Consider the following 21,109-nt stretch of genomic DNA (forward strand, 5'->3'; position numbering starts at 1 on the left):
TAAAAATAAACCAATTTCAGGTACCACTTAGGAACTTTGGCTTTTGGCTCTTTAATTATAGCCATTTGCCGAATAATCCGACTGGGGTTGGAATATATTGATCGCAAATTGAAAAAGTACGACAACCAATTTACCAGAGCAATCTTGTGCTGTCTTAAGTGCTTCTTTTGGTAGGTTTCAGAAGGCATGAGATAGTTTCACTATTTATTTATACTTTTCTGATTTAGGTGTTTAGAGAAGTTCTTAAAATTCATTAATAAGAACGCGTACATAATGTGTGCTATTCACGGTAAAAACTTCTGCGCAAGTGCCAAAGACGCCTTCATGTTACTGATGAGGAACATAGTCAGAGTGTTTGTACTTGATAAGGTATGTATAAGTTCTTGACAAATCCTGCTAGTTTCGTTCGAGATAATGCCAAACTAACAGATTCTACCAAATTGGTTCAAAATGTTGCCAAACTGACCAATTCTACCATTTTGGTTTGAGATGTCTTGGCAAACTGCCAGTTTTATTCCAGTTGATTTCAAACTAACAGGTGCTCCAATTTGGTTCAAAATGTTACCAAATTTTACCATTTTGGTAAGAGATGTGATCAAATTCTACCAATGTGGTTCGCACTATTGCCAAACTGACTAATTCTTCTTATCTTGACCTTGTTCAAAATTTCTATTTGAAAATATACATAAGTTACTACATCTTTTCACGATATACCCTATCAATGGAATTTTGTTTCAACAAGAAATTACACCAAACTGGTTGTCGTTGCATCAAAGGCCAAAAAGTACACTATTTCAAATAGGTCGTATATTATTACCATTCGATTCAGCTTGTCATGGCGAGCTTTACATGCTACTATGTGCTGTGGAGAAAAAACTTTCCAAATTAACAGGGTGAAAATTTCAACAGGAAATTACACCAAACTGGCTGTCATGGCTTTTAAAGAAGAATAACTTCAGTTCGTTCACTGTTTCAAATAAGATTTCATAGAATAGAATAGACAATCAGATCAGAGAATTGAATAGTTTCTAGTCTAACTCTAAACACAGGCAAATTTGTGACATTTAACACGATGATGAAAATAAATGGTCATAATTATTATTTCTTCAGTGCCGCTGTTATGAATTTTAGAACATAAATTAAAATTTTGATATTTGATACAGCTACTGGATTGTGTTAAATATAGAGAATGTCTTCAAACTTCAAACGGCTAAATATCTTTTGATTAAATTTTTTGCACTATTAACAGTTTAAGTATATCTCAACTACCTATTAAACAAATTAATGTAATGTATGTGGTATGCTAATAAAAACTATTCCTATTTTCAGGTGACGGACTTTCTATTCTTCTTAAGCAAACTGCTGGTGACGTCAGGAGTGGGAGCAGTCTCATACATATTTTTTGCCACTGACGTAATTAGTTTTATGAACAATTCGGATCTAAACTACGGTCTGGTGCCGGTTGTGACCATAATGCTTGTTACGTACCTGATATCATCGCTTTTCTTTAGCGTGTATAGTATGGCGGTAGATACGCTCTTCCTTTGCTTCTGTAGGTTTTATTTTATAACATTATTGGTTGCAAACCTTAATAATTATATCTTTTTAGTGGAGGACTGCGAAAAAAACGATGGGAAAAGCAAGCCATACTTCATGTCGAGAAACTTAATGAAAATTTTTGGGAAGAAAAACAAGGGTCCCAAGTACGAGTAACATGAAGGCGTTAATAGTTTTATAATTTAATTAAGGCTGTGAGAGCAATTTGTATATATTTACTATCTTATACTGTCCAATCAATTTATAAAATTATTTTAAAAATAAATTTTATTAAAAGAATATCACATTTACAGGGAATAATAACACAACATTTTTAGACTATTAATAACTAGACTATTAACTACTTGCTTTCGGAAACTCATTGGGTTCAAAAACTTCTCACCGCACCAAAACGGTTTGTTGAAAAAATAAAATTTCACACTATTTTATTCCGTCGACAAAGTTAAAGATAATTACATACAAAAATAATAAACAACAATAAAAATACAACATATAACACTAACGTAAATCAGACGTTAAAAGTTAAAACCTATCTTATGGATAATTAAAATGTGTAAAATAAAGATAAAAAATTTACAAGGTGTTAGAGTACCTTCTCATGGGGGAAAAAGGGACATAAAACGGGGCACGTAAGTGATGTAAACAAGCAACCAACAAAAAACTCAGACATAGAGATATCGCTGGCTTCACCTGGAAACGTCTTACTAAGACGGCTAATCCTTCCACCACAGAATTAAACCAAAGCTGGAAATAAAAATGCACTCAAAACTTGACAATTATTATCAATGTGAATGTCTAGGAAAACACAAAAAAATAAGGAGGACCTACTGTCACAACTGCGTTACTCAATACGGCATACTCTGCGTATAGGAAACATATAGAGATGAGAATTCCAATAGGCCCTATCTCACTCAAAACACGGCAATGCTGTCACATGTGCAAGCCTACTCTCGATATAACTTCGGTGGACGCGACCAACTGCAATAGGATCGAGACAATAACAGTTGAACTTCAATTTATAAACCAAGAGGAACAGATCATTTACAGTGCCTCCTCAACTTACCTCCCTCTTCAGCTCTTGCTGAAGAGAGAGGCAAGGATGGCCTAAATAAAACACTTAAAACTAAACTAAAACACCACTAGAACACCGATTTCTGCTACCCTCGTACCATCGAGAGTGGACTGGGCAGAACGGACTTATAACCTACCCCGGAGCAGATATCTGCTGGTTTATGGAAGGCTCAAAGTCCTCAAAAAGGACTGAAGCCGGGGTTAAGTCAAGGCGGGGGTCTGACTGAGGGACTGGAGCAAACAACGACGATCCTGTGGGCTGAACTCTACGACAAAGAGATCTGCTCTAGAGAGATGAAAAAAAACCCCCCCTAGGCGGAAATCGATAAAAATATTCACAGACAGTGAGGCGGCTGTTCGAGCCCTCTCCTCAGGTGGCTTTGTGTCAAAGGCGATCCTGGGCTGTCATGAAGTTCTTAACACCCTTGGAAAATCCAACAGCGTTACCCTGATGTGGATTCCGGGTCACTCCCACTTTACAGAGAATGCCAAAGCCGACGAACTGGCTAAGCTGGGTTCGGAGGCGGCCTACATCGGCCCAGAACCAGCACTCGGTATGGCGCACGGTAAAGCAAAGAAAAACATCACGGAGTGGTGTTATCAGGAACACTCCGTCCTATGGCTAAGAACTACAGGGTTGGCTCACTCCAAGGAGTTCTTTAGGGGACCCTCTAAGAACAGGACCAACAATCTTCTGCAACTCAGCAGACCACACCTGAGGGCGCTGTACACCGGTCACTGTCAACTAAGGGCTCACATGCACCGGATGGGCCTGGCGGAAGACGCCGAATGCCGCTGGTGTATGGAAGATGACGAGTCGGCCGCGCTCCTACTGTGCCGCTGTCCGGCTCTGGCCAACTCCAGGTCCCCCATATTTGAACGCGCGGATGTACGCCCAAGAGACCTGGACAACCTCCCATCCAGAGCAGTTATTCGGTTCCTCAAGGAGTCGAGTATTCTGGATGAGCTCTAACTTGTGTGTAAGCCACAATAACCTGCGGTCGCGGTGGAGGGCAGAATACGCCCACTCACGTTCCATAACTAACTAACAGATTTTACCTTCAAACTAACCAACAACAAACTAAATTTATCGTGGCCGACTTAAAAATAGCCTTAGCACCCGTTGGGGATACAGCTCTACTGATCGAAACGTGAGCTCGTGGAGCAGTGGTCGGAGCAGCACAATTTGAGACAGGGGTGACTGCTACCCTTCAAACTATAAGCGCAAAACTTACTTAACAATATCTCATAACTGACCCAGTCAGCTCAGCTCAGTTTCTTTACACTGGACTATTATACATTTTCACAGCCATATACCCGGGTCTGTCTTGACACTTTCTCAAACGGCTAAAGATTGGTCTGATATTATCGCGATTTCTTGTTTCATATCCATGCATATCACTCTGAAGAGTAAGCCGCTCTTCATTTTTTTTAACAAACAATCAACTCTCCAAAATAAAGGTCACAATCAACTCTCCATGGAAAAGTTAGAATATCCAGCTCCACAAAGGCACACCTGCAATCCTCCCGGTAAGACAGTTCCGCTAGCAGCCTAACAGCCCTCCTCTGGTGTCCAAAAATCCTACCCGCACAAGCCGCTCCGCACTACACTATATTTCTATAGGTCATCACAGTGTGAAACAAAGCATAGTTTCATAGTCATTCAGTACGAATAATGGTAACCACTGCTCAGTCCGCAGCTGCGCCTCCAAAACTCCTCCAGCCTCCAATGTCTCAAGGAATGAGAAAATTGACGAAAACCAAACTGGGAAGGGTTCAATATGTTGTGTTTGGTGATGAATCCCATAATTCCTAAACAAGTCGTTCAATAATTTTAGCTAGGGGGGCTTTTGCCTAAGGGGGGGACTCTTATGGGTCTGAGGCTTACAGCGTCAGTTATATCACCACCCTTAAATAACGGTAGCATTAGCAAAAACCGTGGAAATTGACCGTTTGACTTAGTTCACTTATTACAGACTTTCGATTAAGTCAAACAAATATTTTATGTGTACTTCTTTGTCAACATAATAATGCTTCTTCAAACTCAGAAGAGTAGTCCATATTCTCGAAGAGACTTTACAGTACATATTGACTGTATTCATCTCAAAATGTGGTAGTTGTGTGCGTGTGTTTTAACCATTGTTAACGTCTGATAATGCCTTTTGAAGGCGAAACCCGGGTCACGTAGTTGCCCAATATAAACTATGAGACTTAGACTTTGAATTTTTGCATTGATTGTTGATAATAATGCTTTCTTCTTCATTCTGTTATAAAAAGTGATTTTCCTATAGTAACATTTTTTCAAAACTTTTTCTTTCTTGCGTTTTACGTAAATTGACACAAATTGGCGCGTTAGGAAGAGTTTTGAAATTTACATTTTAAAATAATTAACTTATCACCCTAACCATTATTCAAACATCAATTAATTTGCTATAAACATGCATAACGACCCTTCGGTGATGTAATCGCTACCTTCACATGTGTTCAGTATGTCGCCCTTAAAAGGGATAATCATGAATTGGAGGGCTTAATTCAATCGGATCAAAAGGCACCCTTATAAAAGCGATTCTATTAACTAAACGGATTTTGATTGACTCTTATAGGTGGGGTACAAGAGCAGCAGAGCAAAAAAAACGTATTTCTCAGAATCGAACTCCGAGTTTATTATAAACATAGGCACATCTTGGAAAGGAAGGGGGGTTCAGCAAATTGTGGTTAGTGCGCAATAAATGGGCCAATGATCAGCTTTGCTTTGATTTTCACCCAAGTAGATAATTAATTAGAAAACGGTGCAGTTGCTATTTGCAGTTGCTCGGTCGGTGTTTTGCTTTTTTAAAGATCTTCCGATCCACTGGTATTGTAATAAAGTCACAAAACTTGTTTTGTAACCCGCATCTAGGCGGGGTACAGGGGATTTCAAATTCGAGCCACATCATTGGGATCTCAACAACGGTAAGAGATACGAGATAGTGCTGAAAACGATTTTCCTAAGGAAAATACAGTTCTCCAAAATTCACTTTAAAAAATCGTTTTTTCACAATCAAAGTCAGGGAAGTGAGTGACAAGTAGTAGCTCTGTTCCATCCTCCTTACACAGTTTACCTATCTTCCTAAAATGGTCTTTGTTGAGAGCTTTCTACACCGGTATAGTTTTCTATTTCGTCACAGTACTTCCTCCAGGCCGCTCTTTGCTTTTGCCTTACGACTTTTTAATATATTGATTGAGGTGGCACTTTGTCGAATTAATCCGGTTTTGGTGATCTGCCTGTATGCCGATCCGGTGCATTCATATTATTGAGCATGTGCATATTTCCTAATTCTTATAAAACATTCATAATCGTCTAGTAACTTTCCGGCTATATGTGGAATTTCTGGTTATAGAGCTTCTTAGTGTTACTAAACCAAAAATTCACTAGCAGATGCAATATTAACTTACTAAAATTTCCACGTAAATATTCTAGATGATTTGTTTGTCTGTTAAAATCAGAAAAGTTCTAATTCACAACTACATAAAGCGTAATTATTCTGAAAAGATAAAATAAGCTTAAACCTGATATGTATAAACCTTTTAGAATGAGATTTGAGCGACATTGACTGTAAGGTTAGCCAAAATCGGTTAACGATATAATTGAACTGCTTAAAAATTTTCCAGGGTTTCCCTAAAATGACAATAAGAGGCTTAATAATAAATTTCATTGCAAAAAATAAGGTTCTTAAACTATTATATTTACTTATTTAGAAGAAAGGAATTTCTGTCCCAGGGGAAGTGACACTGACGACATTAAGTGTGAGTGTGTGAGTGTTCAAGGACTGTGATGAACCCCTGCCCTGCCCGGCTTTCCGTTTTATTTTGTTAGTGGTGGAGTGAAAATGTGGTTTTGTTGCTTTTGTGTAGATATTTCTGATGATATCACAGAATTTATAATCAATTCTGCACTCCTGTAATGTCGCAAGGATTGCGGAAAGTTCTATGGTATCGAAAGCTTTGCAGAAATCGGCTAACAAATATCAGAGCCAAATGTCGGTTATACTCGATTGTTGTTCCTATTAGGGGTATCAGACATTGAAGGTGGTCGGTTGACGCAAGATTGTTCCCGAGATTGATAAAAATCTAGTTTGGTTGTGAAGGAAAATATTAAATAGCCTTTGGATGCCTTGATTAAAGTTTTCCCACATAAACAGTTCGTCAAAAAGAATGGGGCAGCAAAATTTTTGTTCTTTTTTGAGCGGCTGTTTCTTCAAATTGATTCACTCGATTTTAATAATTTTTTTGAGGATTAAAAGGTATTTTCTTCCTCTTTCTGATGACCTAAATGAACTTCTTAAAAGTTGCCACGAATCCGAGTATACAGGGTGTGACTGAGGTGTAGTCAAAAAATGAAAGATTTGGTCTAACGCCATTTCTCGCAAAAAAAATGCGACCCTCACCATTGGGATCTTGGAAACTATAAGAGATACGAGAAAGTTTTAATTAGGGCAAAGTTGCGCAAGCTCAACCAAATGCCGTTTTAAAAATGTCAATTTTCCAGTACCTTCCGAAAATTAGATTTTTTACCACTTTTTCTCAGCTATTCGATGATGGATCTAAATTTGCCCCACAACGTTTCGTTTTTTGGTATCAACTTTTTTTTTTCTTATAGGCGCCATATTGGATTTTTAGCCGACCAAATAGTACGTTTTATTCTGATTTCAGGGATGTATGATAACTTATGATTTGCTTCATAAATGACAAAATAATTGAAAAAACTGCTTAATAGGTAAATCAGAAGAGAGATCAGAGATGATTTGTCAGCATTATCTTTAACTTAAACCGCTCGTTTATGTTTCCAAGAGGAAGGTCATCATTTTGGGGAACTTCATTTTTGATAATGTTAAGCGCAAGTTTAAATAAGTTAGTCTTGGATTTTGAAAAATATAAAACGGGCTATGTTTTGGTAAGTTTTAACTAAATAAAGTTTTGTGCGGCTGTTGTCTGAGTGATTTACAGTTGGCTTGCTCTCATATTATTAACTTAGTATCAAATTTGTGATAAAGCTTTAAAATAATATTGCTTCGTTTTTCTTCATTGTGACTAAGTAGTAGTACTCTTCATAAAGCGTCTCATTAACCCAAAGCCAACCAAGGTAAAAAAGAATTAAAAATAACCAAATTTCAAAAATTTTGCAATACATTTTGTAAACGGTCCTTAATCGCCAAACTGGCGAAAACGTCTAGAGATATTGACCACAAGACTCGATAAAGGTTATTGTAAAATCCAAAACATTTTTTGCGAGAAATGGCCTTAGACCAAATTTTTTATTTTTTGACTACACCTCAGTCACACCTTGTATACTCGGATCCGTGGCAACTTTGAAAAAAATCAGTCAGGTCATCAGAAAGAGGAAGAAAATACCTTTAAACGCTCAAAAAAAATTTTAAATTCGAGTGAATCAATTTAAAGAAACAGCCGCTCAAAAAAGACCAAAAACTTTTTGACGAGCAGTTTATTTGTATCTGTTATACCGTTTTCTCCTAAGGCTTTGTTGTTTTCTTACCCCTGATTTAAAATTTTTAGTCTTCCATATGCTGTTTCATCCATAGCGGACTTGTTGGTGTATAGGATTTGGTAAAATTTCTCCACTATTCTTAACAATTTTTTCCTCTTTGTTTATTTTGCTGATTTCAGTTTGAAAATCTACTTTTTTACATTCGAAATTTTTCTTCTTATTCCTTTATGCTATTATTTTCTTCAATTGTATGTATTATTCTCTCATTCTTAAATTTCTCTTTAAGGATTTACAGTTATCCTTTCTTATTTTCTCTTATATCCTTCTATAAATTTTTGCCTTTGTCTCTGCACTGATTTTCTGTTTTTTTTTTCAGTTTTTCGTTATAACTCATCCTTTGCTTCCTTCGGGAGGGTCGTACAGATATAATTTTATTGTGTCTGTAGAGTGGTTCAAAGCCATATTTTCATGCATACTTTAACAGTTGCTGTTAGCTTTTGCTATCAGCAGTGTCACAAATGTTCGGAAATATATGTATTCGACCCTAACTCAAAAAGTTTGTCAGTCAAAACTCAAAGTTTGTTAGTCATTGTGTGCGTGTGTCAATCTGGGCTTTTCCATGTTCATCTTCTAAGGGGTATTCACTTACATATTTATTAAAATCCTATACATGTTGGTTAATAAATGAGTAAAGCTAATAGTGAAACTAAATAAATACCTACGTTTAAATGAAATTAATTCAAGGACATTTCTTTGTTGTTTAATAAAATGGATTATTTTATATATTACTAAGTTACAGTTTACTATAATACTACTAAACATTTATCTTTACATAAAATTATAACTTTTACGAGTAGCACTACTTACAATAAATCTAGTGCCGCCTCTGTAAAGTCGTTTGGTGCAAATTAAAAAATAAATGCTGCCGGCAGTAATGAATTAATTCTTTTGTGCAGACCAAATAAGAGAGGGAATTAAAAATAAGGGGGCGGGACGGGGCGGTTGCCAGCATGAGGGAGGGTTTGTTTCTCCTTCACTTTAATCCAGGTTTTTATTTTTATATTTCTATGCAGCTTTTACCTAATTTGATCAATTCGCCCTGGCTTGGGTGGAAGTTTCATTGCATCGTCTCTACTACATACACGTACACCCGACTTTAATACGCTTTTGAATTTATTAACTTAATGCGCAGCTTGAAAAAGCGAGTCTTTTTGCTATCGGGAAGATATTTAACGTTTAATTAACAGTTGTTGACTAAAACAAACAAGTAAAAGCTTTGAGAGTAAACGAACAGACCACAAAAGCGCCTTCGCAAATCCGCTAAAGAGAAACCGGGGGTGTGGTGGAGAGAACCGGGGGTAGTTTGTAACGATTTAATTAGTAAATCCCGGTGGAGCGTGGTCGACTCAGAACACTGGAACAGTTAATGAATACCTCGTTTAGATTCAGGTCGATAATGTTCAGCCACTTTACATTTGCTTTAGTATCTACAGGGTGTTTTACGAGATATATATAATATATGATCCAAAAATGTTTCATTACGGACATACAGAATGTTTGAGTTTGAATAAAAATTCTTCTAAATTTTTAGAAAAAATTGCGAAGAAATTGTATACCAATTGAATTTTACTGACAGTTCTTAAAGGAACATACTAAAACATATATTAGAAAACAAAAGAAAATGTATGTGGTTATAAGTCCTCAGTGTGAAAGAGAAAAGTAAAAAGAAGAACTAAAGCTGCCAAAACAACATAACATTCTAAAAAAATGACAATATGATACCTGTTCTCCTTTTTTGACTGCCTATTTATAATTACTGTATCCACACACACCACAATTACAAATATGACATGTGATTTCGCCCTATTCCTCTCTTTCCCTCAAATTTTCTTTTCAAAATCAATTGCAATATATTATATCTTTCATTTCTAAAAACGTGGCCAAAGTATGCAGTCTCTTCTCTATTGTGGTAAATAATTCTCTTTCTTTGTGCATTCTTCGCAGAACTTCGTTGTTCGTCACCTTATCAGTCCAAAATGTCTATATTGTGATACTCTTTCAAGGCGTCGATTTTGGATTATGATTGAAGCGTTGTTATATGGATGTTTGTTTCTGCTGATTATCATGAATTTACTTTTATTTGTGTTGATGTTTAATTTTTCGAAGTTCCTCAGCATCATTAGCGTCTGCGTATCTAAGATTGGATATTGGCACACCGTTCACTCTTACTCTTATTTCTTGTTCTTCAATTGTGGCTTTCGAAGTTCAGGTTAAACAACCGTGGAGACAAAATACATCCTAGTCGCACCCCTCTTCTTATTTAAATATCTTCTGTAGTAATGTTTTGTGTTGTGATGTAAACTATCTGGTGCCAATATAAATTTTCTATGCAACTGATGTATTCACTGTGTGTTCCACTTCTGTTTTCCCTAATACAGGGTTAGCCACCCAAACCTTTCATTCAAAGTTTATTAGGATCCAATATTAATAGAAATTTGAAATTTTGAAATTAAAAGAAATTTAATGAGTGCTATGTTTTAAAAATATGTTCATCTTTCTGTCACTTTCGGTTTAACCGGAAGTTGCTTATTTTATTTGGAACACCCTGTATATTATTGTATTTTTGAATAGTCCTATCGATTTCAAATATTTTTCATGTATCATAACCTATATCTATCTACAACGGTTTTCGAGATATTGAGGTTTGAAAAATAACACTTTCAAGTGTCATACCTCCTAATCTGTGTAAGATAGAGCAAAACGGCTTGCATGTTTTTATCTTGACTTTTTGAGATCTATCATTTAGTAATATTTTTAATTTTGACTAAGTTTTTCATTAAATTACTTATCTTATGCTTTTTTGTTTTTTTTTTTGTGAAAAAATTAACATTCGCATAATTTTAGATTTAAATTGCAAGATGCCTCTAAGATCATTTTGAAAGTTCCATAGAGCTCTAAATGCTACTGAGAACCTTGAGAACAGTATCTTAAACTTTTCCATATGTAACTGTTTTAAATTGCCAGAGGCCTCTAAGACCATTTTGAATGATTCATAAACCTTTAAATGCTACTGAAAACCTTCTTAAAAGTGACAGAAGTTTCTACAGGTGTCTTAAACCTTCCCATTACAGTTTTAAATTGCCAGCGAGGCCTCCAACACCATTTTGAAAGTTTCATAAACCTCTAAATGCTACTTGAGAATCTTTCTAAAAGTGCAAGAAAGTTCTACAAGTGTCTTAATCCTTTCCATAACTGTCTTAAAATGCCAGAGGTCTCTAAGACCAAGTTTCATAGACAGCTAAATGCTAGTGAGAACCTTCTTAAAACTGCCAGAAGCTTGTACAAATATCTTAAACCTTCCATAACTGTTTTAAATTGCCACAGGCTTCTAAGGACATTTTTTAGGTTCCATAGACCTTTAAACGCTACTGACAACCTTCATAAAAGTGCTAAAAGGTTCTACAAGTGTCTTAAACCTTGCCACAACTGTTTTAAATTACCCGAGGCCTCTAAGGCCATTTTGTTAGTTTCATAAACCTCTAAAGGCTGCTTAGAACCTTCCTAAAAGTGCCTAAAGGTTCTACAGGTGTCCTAAACCTCCCCAAAACTGTTTTAAATTGCCAGAGGCCTCAAAGACCATTTTGAAATTTCTATAGACCTCTAAATGCTACTGAGAATTTTCTTAAAAGTGCCAGAAGGTTCTGCAAGTGTCTTAAACCTTTCCTATTTATTTTAAATTGCCAGAACCTGTAAGACCATTTTGAAAGTTCCATATATCTCTAAATGCTACTGACAAGCTTCTTAAAAGTGCTAGAGGTTTTTATAAGTGTCTTTAACCTTCCTATAACTCTTTAAAATTGCCAGAGGTCTCGAAGACCATTTTGAAAGTTCCATAAACCTTTAAAAGCTACTGAGAACTTTTCTAAAAGTGCTAGAAGGTTCTACAACTGTCTTAAACCTTCCCATAACTGTACTAATCTTACAGATACTTCTAAGGCTATTTTGAAAGTTCCATAGATCTCTAAATGCTACTGGGAACATTCTAAAAAGTGATTTGAATTTCATAATCAATTCAAAGTAAATCGTGAGTCTTGTCGTTTGCGACAAACTAAAAAAGAAAATAAAACTTCAAAGTTGCATCATTATGGAGATGACAATTCTTTAAATTGTTATTTGTATGAATCTATAGCGGACATTAGAGAAAATCGATTTTTCTATCATATATATGAACTCTATAAAAAATCGAATACATACGGTATATACAATATACCGGGTGTAACATTTAACTTGAGACATCTCAATATCTCGAAAAATATGCACTTTTAGAAAAAATGTTTAGTATCGAAGTTGTATTATTCCGCGGGGGAAATACATTGATGACAAAATTTGTGTTTCTCTGCCCCTCCATGTGGGGGGGAAGGGGGGTAACTTTGATTTTTTAAATGGCACCCCCAATTTTTTATTGCAGATTCAGATTCTGCGGCTAAAAACACGTGGAATTTGTTTAAAACATTTTTTTGTATTAACGATAGATGGCGCTATAAACGACAAAATTTAATTTACATTTTTTAATTAAATTTGTTTTTTTTTCGCTCATGGCTTACCGGAATGTTTGTTAAAATCTGCTTAAAAAACCGTCGTTGCTAGGGATACATAGGTGAATAACAAAAAAAAAAAGGGTAAAAAAGGTTTTTTTTGGTTCAAACGTTAAAAAAAAGAAATAACTTGCAGAAACCCTTAATGTTAATCAGTTAGTTTTATTTTGGTATTAATACTTCATCAGCATGGAGTACATGACTGTACAACAGAAAATTGAAATGGTTTTTGTTTATGGAGAAGCTGGCAGGCGTATTGATAATGCATTATTCGTTGGTGGCACGAGAAACGCTTGATCGTAAATTTAGTGATCGTTGGATCGGTAGAGCTGGTCCAGTGAACTGGCCTGCTAGATCACCAGATCTCACTTCGCCAGATTTCTTTCTATGGGGCTATCTTAAAGACAAAGTTTATAAACAAATACCAACGACACGTGAAGATATGATTGTGCGAATCCGAAATGCTTGTGCCGAAATTCCAGCAGACGTACTTCTCAGTTGTGTTCGGTCGTTCGAAATACGAATTGATAAATGTATTGAGGTTGAAGGCCATCATTTTGAGCACTTACTTAGTTAAAAACTCGCTGTAAAAAGTTTAATTAAATTTTGTCATTTAAAAAATTAATTTTTTTTTTGAAATTAAATTTTGTCGTTTATAGCGCCATCTATCGTGAATACAAAAAAATGTTTTAAACAAATTCCACGTGTTTTTAGCCGCAGAATCTGAATCTGCAATAAAAAATTGGGAGTGCCATTTAAAAAATCAGAGTTACCCCCCTTCCCCCCACATGGAGGGGCAGAGGAATACAAATTTTGTCATCAATGTATTCCCCCCGCGGAATAATACAACTTTGATACTAAACATTTTTTCGAAAAGTACTTATTTTTCGAGATATTGAGATGTCTCAAGTTAAATGTTACACCCGGTATAGTAATAAATCAAAAACGTACAACTAGCATGTTTTGATACGGTGTAATATTCTGCTGATACCGATATAGGACATTATGAAAATTTCAACTCTAAAATATTGTTTTGAAACAGCAAACCAAAAACGTCAAAAATTTTATATTAGTAAAAAAACTGCCAATTTCTTAATATGACCACGCAATTGATCTCAAAAAGTTAAGATAAGACATGCAAGTCGTTTTGCTCTATCTTCTCTCTTGTTTGCTCGTCTTGCTCTGTTGTGTAGTACTCTCAAGAATATCATTAAGGAATGGCTTATAAGGTTTATCAGTCTATGATCATTACATCTGCTTGCATTCACCTTCTTAGGGAGCATCATGTACAATATAAGGTTTCCCATCTGCAAAAGAAACTGTCAAACTTACTTCAGAGGGACAGCAAACTTGTTTTAAATGCTGATACAGTTTTTCACCTGCAATACTGTACTTTGTTCCAGTATCTACATTAGAAAGGCTAAAGATCTAATATTCTAAAATTCTTCAAGAAGGGGTTTTTCATTTGAATATTAACTTGAACAAATTTCAAGGTTTAAAACGTGCACAGAATGGGTTTCAGTTGAACCATGTCCTTGAGTTTTTCGGCACTGCGGACAATTACTGCGATATCTTTCTGTATATTCTTAATAATATTGACTGTGGTAGTACAATACTGTCATCATCAATTAATTTTAGTAGAAATCTTATCATTTCTAGCAGCTTTGTTATTTTTTGCGTCTGATATTTGTATTGGAGGTCCAGACAAGCTATAAGCGAATAGTTGTTCTCACGTTTCGGTTTCGAGTCATCAGAAAATAGGTTTTCTATGTATTCTTTACAGAGGTCTCTTTTATTTTCTCCTCTCGGCGCTTCTTTTAGTGTTTTGTGTTTACCAAGTGTGTCCTACCTCTCTTATAATCTCTTAATAATTATTACATAACGTATCCTAATAGGTGTATCACTATTTCTGACTGTAAATGACAATTAAAATAGAAGACCAGCGTTCTCCCGGTACAAACCCGATTTTGATTAAAGTCAATTCAGGACAAAAGGGCTTTTGTGAGTCCGCGGCAGATAAAGACATCACCGTTATTATGACGTTTCCGGATTGATTAAAAAGGGGGCGGCGGTAGGGGGCTAACGGCGAATGAGTGGGTGGGTCGGGGAGACGCGGGGTAATCATAACGTAAAACCATTTACGTTTCGAGGCACAATAGCCACAGAGATGTAATGATTGATTTCGAATGCGATGAATGATTTTTAATTTTCAAACTAGAAGCTTTTGTTGTTTGTTTTGAGAGAACAAATCCAATGTGCCCATGGAGGATCAGAGATATTACCATTTCTTTTGTTTAATTTCTTTTGATAAAGCTTTTTAATGCGAATAAGTATAAACCTCCGTTTTATAAATAATTTTTTCTAATTTTGGCATATAAAGTGACACTTTTCAAAACTGATTAGAGGGACAAAACGTTTTACTTTTCGTAACTAGTTACGAAAAGTATCACTTTATGTAACTAGTTATGAAAAGTTCATTTGATCACTCCCTGTTTTTATACATTTCCGTAGAAACATATGGGCGACATCCATCATAACATGTCGTTGTCACAGTTTACAAGGTACTATGAAAGTGAATATTTGTGTTAAATCACTTTAAAAGATGGTTTTCACAGCTTTTTGGTCAAAATTAGAAAAAATTATGTATGCAACACGTTTCGAAAATGTCTTATTGTGTAACGAATGAATGATTGTAGGGCGAGCGCAGCGAAGTCCTACAATTTGAATGAGATTGTTTGATTTGATTTGATTTGAAAATCGAACTTCGAACTGGTTACATAAATAGCTATTTTGTTAAAAAGTTGTGCTTGGCTTGCAACATAGGTTCTTAAAACCAAACTCTGTTCAAGACATATTCACAGCATTTTGTTTCAACTCCACTTTCCTGAAAACACATCCAAGCCCATCAGTTGGTATAAATTGTGGAATTCATGCTGTTCAAGCTCAATATGAGCTTCATGGATTCCCAGAACCGGCGATATCGAAATCCATCCCGGCGGTTTCGAAAAAAAATGTTGTTATAGTATCCTCTACACGACCGGCATCAGGGTTGACAACTATTTGAAAATTATTTCTGAACGTTCTACTGAAGTCGAGCTGTACGTAAGTGCTAGTCTTTCTCTTCCTTGGTTCTCCATTCTTTTTGGTTTGGGACATAGATGTTGTATATGCCATTTTGTAGCGCACTTTTAACTTTCCAAGAAACTTGTCTGTCTGTCTGTTTAGCCTGTCTCCCTCCACTGCTGGGCATAGGCCTCCTCCTTATCATTCTCCATCGTTTCCTATACGGGGCCGTGAGGATCCAGTTTTTTCCAGCAATTCTATGAATATCATCACGTCATCTTGCTTGCGGCCTACGAAAGTCTTGGTCTATTTGTTATTGTCTCTGGCCACATGACCAGCCCACCGCCATTTCATCCTTGTCGCCTTGTTCTTTGTCATTTCGCACCAAATCTCTAAGGCTAATACCAAACATTGCTCTCTCCATGCCATGGAGAAAGAAACACCTAGATTGCTTTATTTGATTATTTTGACTGCCTCAGCATTATTTCATTTATTTCTATTTCCTTATTCTTTTGTGTAGCCCATTGAGTTAGACCACTGAGATGGAATATGTGTTTTTTTCCAGATTTGCAACACTCAAATCGTGTAAAACGTGCGTTTTAAAATGATTTGGACTGGAGTATGCTCTAGTGTTGGATTTACTTACTTACTAACTTGTACTTGTGTATGATCTTCTGACATTTGCTGCATCATAAATCAAAATGTTTCGCACCTGTCTAATAATACTGATTGCTCTGTGTCACAATCCTTCAAGCCTCTTACAAAACATTAAATCCCTATTCGATCTGACAGGCAGTTGGAAAAACCAGACAAACTCACCGAGCAATTTCGACTTCAAATTGCTGAGTCTCGTATTTCGGCAGGTGCTTGTTCTCAAAAGCTTCAGAAAACTCCAGAGCTTCTACTCTAAGTGATGTCCAGTTGTTTGCCTCAGCAGCTCCAAATTGTTCAGAGGTCTTACCATCATAAACTTAATTCTTATAATATGGTAATCGGAAATTGAAAAATTAAACTAATAATTGAACAACAATTGTTGACTTTAATGACATCTTCTGTACCTTGTTGACTTTCCTTTGTAAGTTCTGGACGGTATTCTCCGCTTATTCTCCTGTCTACATTTTCTTCCCAGGTGCTCATCCGGATTTCCTTCTCCCTTCTTTATTTCTCCCATTCCAATATCTAGTTTTTTTCTGCGTTCCTAAGTTAGCCCTTTATGTCGTTAATTGTTTAATTCTTCGTAACTCTCATCTTGATTTATCTAGCTTGCTTGAATGTCCTCCTGTCTTACTTTTATCGCTTTTTGGCTTCCTTTCATTTCTCTCTCGTTCGTGGTTTGCTTCCATTTATTTATTTCATTTGATGTATCTAAAAAATTCTGTCTGATGGTGAAGATGATGAGAAACAGAGTAAAGATATTAACGGGGATAGGGTCCAAACTTGCGTTACGATGAAAAAGTACGTGCTGAAAAAGGCATACTAGGATGGGGGAGAGAGCGGACCGGGGGAAAATAAAATGATGGAAAAGAAAGGAGGTAGCGAAAGAGAAGCGGGAGTGGGTGATGAGTAAATGGCAAATTGAGTAGAATATTTCTGAAAAAGGAAGGTCTGTATATGAGGTTTGTAAGGAAGTAGGGTGGAATAGGTTGCCGGTGTCCTTTCTGGAAAGCCAGTTACTGCAACCTGTCCTCGCACCTGCATAGATTCGGAATCAGAGGGAGATGCGCATACGGAGTGGAAGAAGAGACGACAGAGAATGTGAGGAATGTACTCTCTGTTCAGTGACTGTTACGTCACATCCTTTATCTCATTTCATTAGACAAATTTGCCCCTGCCTTAATTTATAACCTAAAACTATAATCGATTTGACAATCAATCAATTTTTTTGCCGGTGATTGGGACGCAACAGTTAGAACTTGCCAAACAGAGAGTATGTGTGTTGTGAAGTAGAAGAGAGGTGAGAAAGAAGACGAGGCTGAACGAACTAGGTTAGGATAATTTAGAATTCTGAGGATTAGTTTAAGAACAGTATGTTAGTTTAAGTTTTTTTTATAGTTTGGGTCAATAAAACGAATAGGTTTACTTTACCCACGGTTTGGAGAGTGGAGGTGGTTGAGGTTCCCTTGGGAGTGGTTTCGCTGGATAGCTGTTAAAAAACACCACACAGGGGCCAGGTAACTTCCCCTTTTCGATATGCCAATGTTTGGTTTGATGGTATGTGCTGTACCATCCGCGCACTATAAAATGCAAGCTGTATCGTTTATGTCGTTAAAAAATGAGATATGTGAGTAAAAAAAAAGTATGTGAGACAAATAAAAATGTGAGTTTTGTTTGCTATTAACACATATTCTAAGCATGAGCAACTTTTTCAAATAACCCTTACCAATATCCGTCACGCAAAGCAAAATATCCCGATTTCGGCTTGTTCAAACATTTGCACAAGGCTGTCTTGTTAAGCTGCAACTTATCATCTCTAAACATCTTAAAAGATTTATTCGAGTTTCAATGAATAAATTTATATGAATGAATTCAAAAAGGTAACAAAAGTACATTTCTGTCTTCATATTAAATGAGATACATTATATAGGCTTCTATGGATTCTAAGAGACTCACATTATTCATGAAAGTGGCTTTCTCTCTTATTCTGTAAAACAGGTGAACCCCGTTCGCAAACGTTAACAAATCATTATATTGGGTAACAAGAAATAACTAAATGTATCGTTTCTAGTAACAATAAATTTGAGACCGTGACATCGACCACTGTTTATTTTATTGTTGTTTCTCAATCTTGAATTCTGTCATCACTTAACTTACAACAGGACAGATATTTAAATTAAAAAGTGTTTTATTGCAGATGCGAGTCAATCTGGGCGTAAATAAATGTTCCGCTTCGGAACAACAGCATAATGAAAATGCATTCATTTTTAAGAACTACGTGTAGATTTCATACCGGAGGGGCATCCGGAAGGGTGTCGCTCGTTGATGTTACGTTGCCCTACTATATTGCTTAATTTGAACTTCTTTCCATTTCAACGCCTGCGTTTTTTACTAAAAACTATTTATTGTTTATCTGTTTTTGAAATACTATGTAAATAAGAATGGTCTAATAGCGAGTCGAATATCGTTTTGTAACTTTGGTAGATTTGAATAGAAACAGTAGTTAGTATAGTAGGCTGGAATAAAGCAACTTTCCAGTTGCATCGTTCCGATTTCCGGATCGCGTTAACTGGAGGTGACGATCCACACATTGCTGGCCATTGTTACCAGAATATTCCGAGACATCCATTTTAATTAACAAACTTTTTTATATTTTTCTATTGTTCCGGAAACTGACATGGAGGCTGCAATTTCAAAAATTGATGCGTTTTGGTTAAGAAAAGAAAAAAAGATGATTTTGTTTTGGATCGTTTGAAACTGTGGTTCTTATTATTGCTATCAGAATAATCAATTATTTTAAACTGTTTTTAACAATTTACATCTCACTCACCTACAAGAATAAATACAACATCACTTTTTATATGGTTTTGCAACTTATGTAACAGCTTTTTTTGTATACAGGAACAACGCAGCCAGATCCTGCCGTTTGGATGAGTTGCACAATAAAAGATTTTCTAAACAATGTTTATAAATAATTTATCTTTCTAATTTTTACCAAAAGCGGTGAATGAGGTTATTTCCAACAATTATATTTATTTCTGGTTACAGGCATTCTTCTTCTTCTTCTGCTGCGTGTCCATTAATGGACGTTTGCAATCACATTTGTCCACTCTTCCTTATTACGTCTGGTATGCTTTAGTTCTTGCATTGTCCTCAGTGCTGTTCACTGCCTAACTCCTTGCGGAGCTATGACATCTTTTTCCTGCTGATTCCTCTTTCCCTCTGTCCTCCTCTCAATAATCAATTGCAGGAATTGGTACCTCTCGTTGCGTATTATGCTGTTTTTCGACGTTTAGTGGTGTCTAACTTATTGATTATTCTCAAGACCTTATTGTTGTTTCTTCTTGCAGTCTATGGAATCCTCAGTACACGCCTATAGACTATAATTCTTGTGGCTTTCGAGTAATTATCATAAATTTAGTCTTCTTGGTGTTGATATTGAAGCCCATGTTCTTGCACTGAATGTCCCGACAGTCCCAAGCACATCCCGCAAATCCTCCATGTTATCTGCAATTAGAACTGTGTCGCTCGCATAACGAATATTGTTGACCCATACAACATTCACCTTAACGCCCACGTTGCGATCTTCTAGGGCTTCCTGAAAGATGGCTTCAGAATATAAATTGAAAAGAAGTGGGGAGAGAACACTCCCTTGTCTGACCCCTCTACAAATTGATCTTGCTTCTGTGAGATCGTTACCAACTCTGACTTCAGCCATTTGGTTTCCGTATAGGCTTTGAATGGAGCGGATATCTTTCCATCTATTTAGGATTTGGATCAGTTTATGATGTTGGACTCTGTCGAACGCCTTTTCATAATCGATGAAACACGGCATTATGTCCTTTCTCTGATCGTTGCCGTTCTGAATCAGTACTTGAGTCGCAACTAATGCTTATCTCGTGTCTAAACCTCGTCTGAATACAAATTGTGTGGATTCGATGTTTCTTTCGCACTTTATTGATATTCTGTAGAGGATAATCTTAAGGAATATCTTCAGTGTGTGTCTCATGGGGCTGATTAGTCGGTGGTCCTCACATTTTGTTGCATTGTTCTTTTTTGGCAAGTGGACAAAATTCGATGTTAACCATTTGGCGGGATATTCGCCTGTGTTCGATTAAATATCGTCTGAAGAACTGTGATGCTTTTGTAGTCCAATAGTTTGAGCAACTCTACCGGTATGCGGTCTGAGCCAATCGCCTTTCTATCTTTGGATGATGTATTGATCGCTCTTATAGTTTCCTCTTTTATGATGGGAGGTCCCGAGAGGTCTTTGTCGTCTACATTTTCAACAGCAGGTCTTTCATCGGCAAAAAGATTCCTAATATAGTTTTCCCATATGATTTTACGCTGTTGATCATCCTGCGCTAATTCTCTCTGATCGTTTTCTATATTAGAGAATGGACTCTTTCTGTATACTTCTGCCGTCTCTTTTATCTTTCTGTGTAGGTTGAAGTCATCGTGTATTCTTTGTAGTTGTTCTAGTTCTTCACACTGTTGTTTCAGCCACTCATTCTCAGCGGTTCTTATCTTCGTTCTGGCTTATGACTCTGGATTTTTTTGTAGTTATCACCATTCCCTTTGTTCTTGTACCTTCTTCGTTTTCAGCGTTCTCCTGTATAGCCACATCTCAAAAACGTTGAGTTTTTTGGCTGAGGTTTCATTAATTTCCAGGATTTTGCACCAT

At 36.4% G+C, this 21,109-nt stretch overlaps 1 protein-coding gene across 5 annotated transcripts in view; it reads left to right on the forward strand.

Annotated features, from left to right (window-relative positions):
• Positions 1 to 1,836, forward strand: part of Ctl2 (Choline transporter-like 2) — a 33,613-nt gene extending 31,777 nt beyond the window's left edge. For all 5 annotated transcript variants that reach the window (XM_081981242.1, XM_081981241.1, XM_081981240.1 and 2 more), the window contains 4 exons: positions 21 to 170; positions 228 to 369; positions 1,330 to 1,552; positions 1,610 to 1,836. In XM_081981242.1, coding sequence (XP_081837368.1) covers positions 21 to 170; positions 228 to 369; positions 1,330 to 1,552; positions 1,610 to 1,713 — 619 coding nt within the window. In that variant the 3' untranslated portion in view covers positions 1,714 to 1,836. The remainder of the gene's footprint in view (positions 1 to 20; positions 171 to 227; positions 370 to 1,329; positions 1,553 to 1,609) is intronic.
• Positions 1,837 to 21,109: the final 19,273 nt, after the last annotated feature.

Source organism: Ips typographus, linkage group LG6 (genome assembly GCF_016097725.1).
Source record: "Ips typographus isolate SLU linkage group LG6, UJ_Ityp_2.0, whole genome shotgun sequence".
Classification (NCBI taxonomy): domain Eukaryota; kingdom Metazoa; phylum Arthropoda; class Insecta; order Coleoptera; family Curculionidae; genus Ips; species Ips typographus.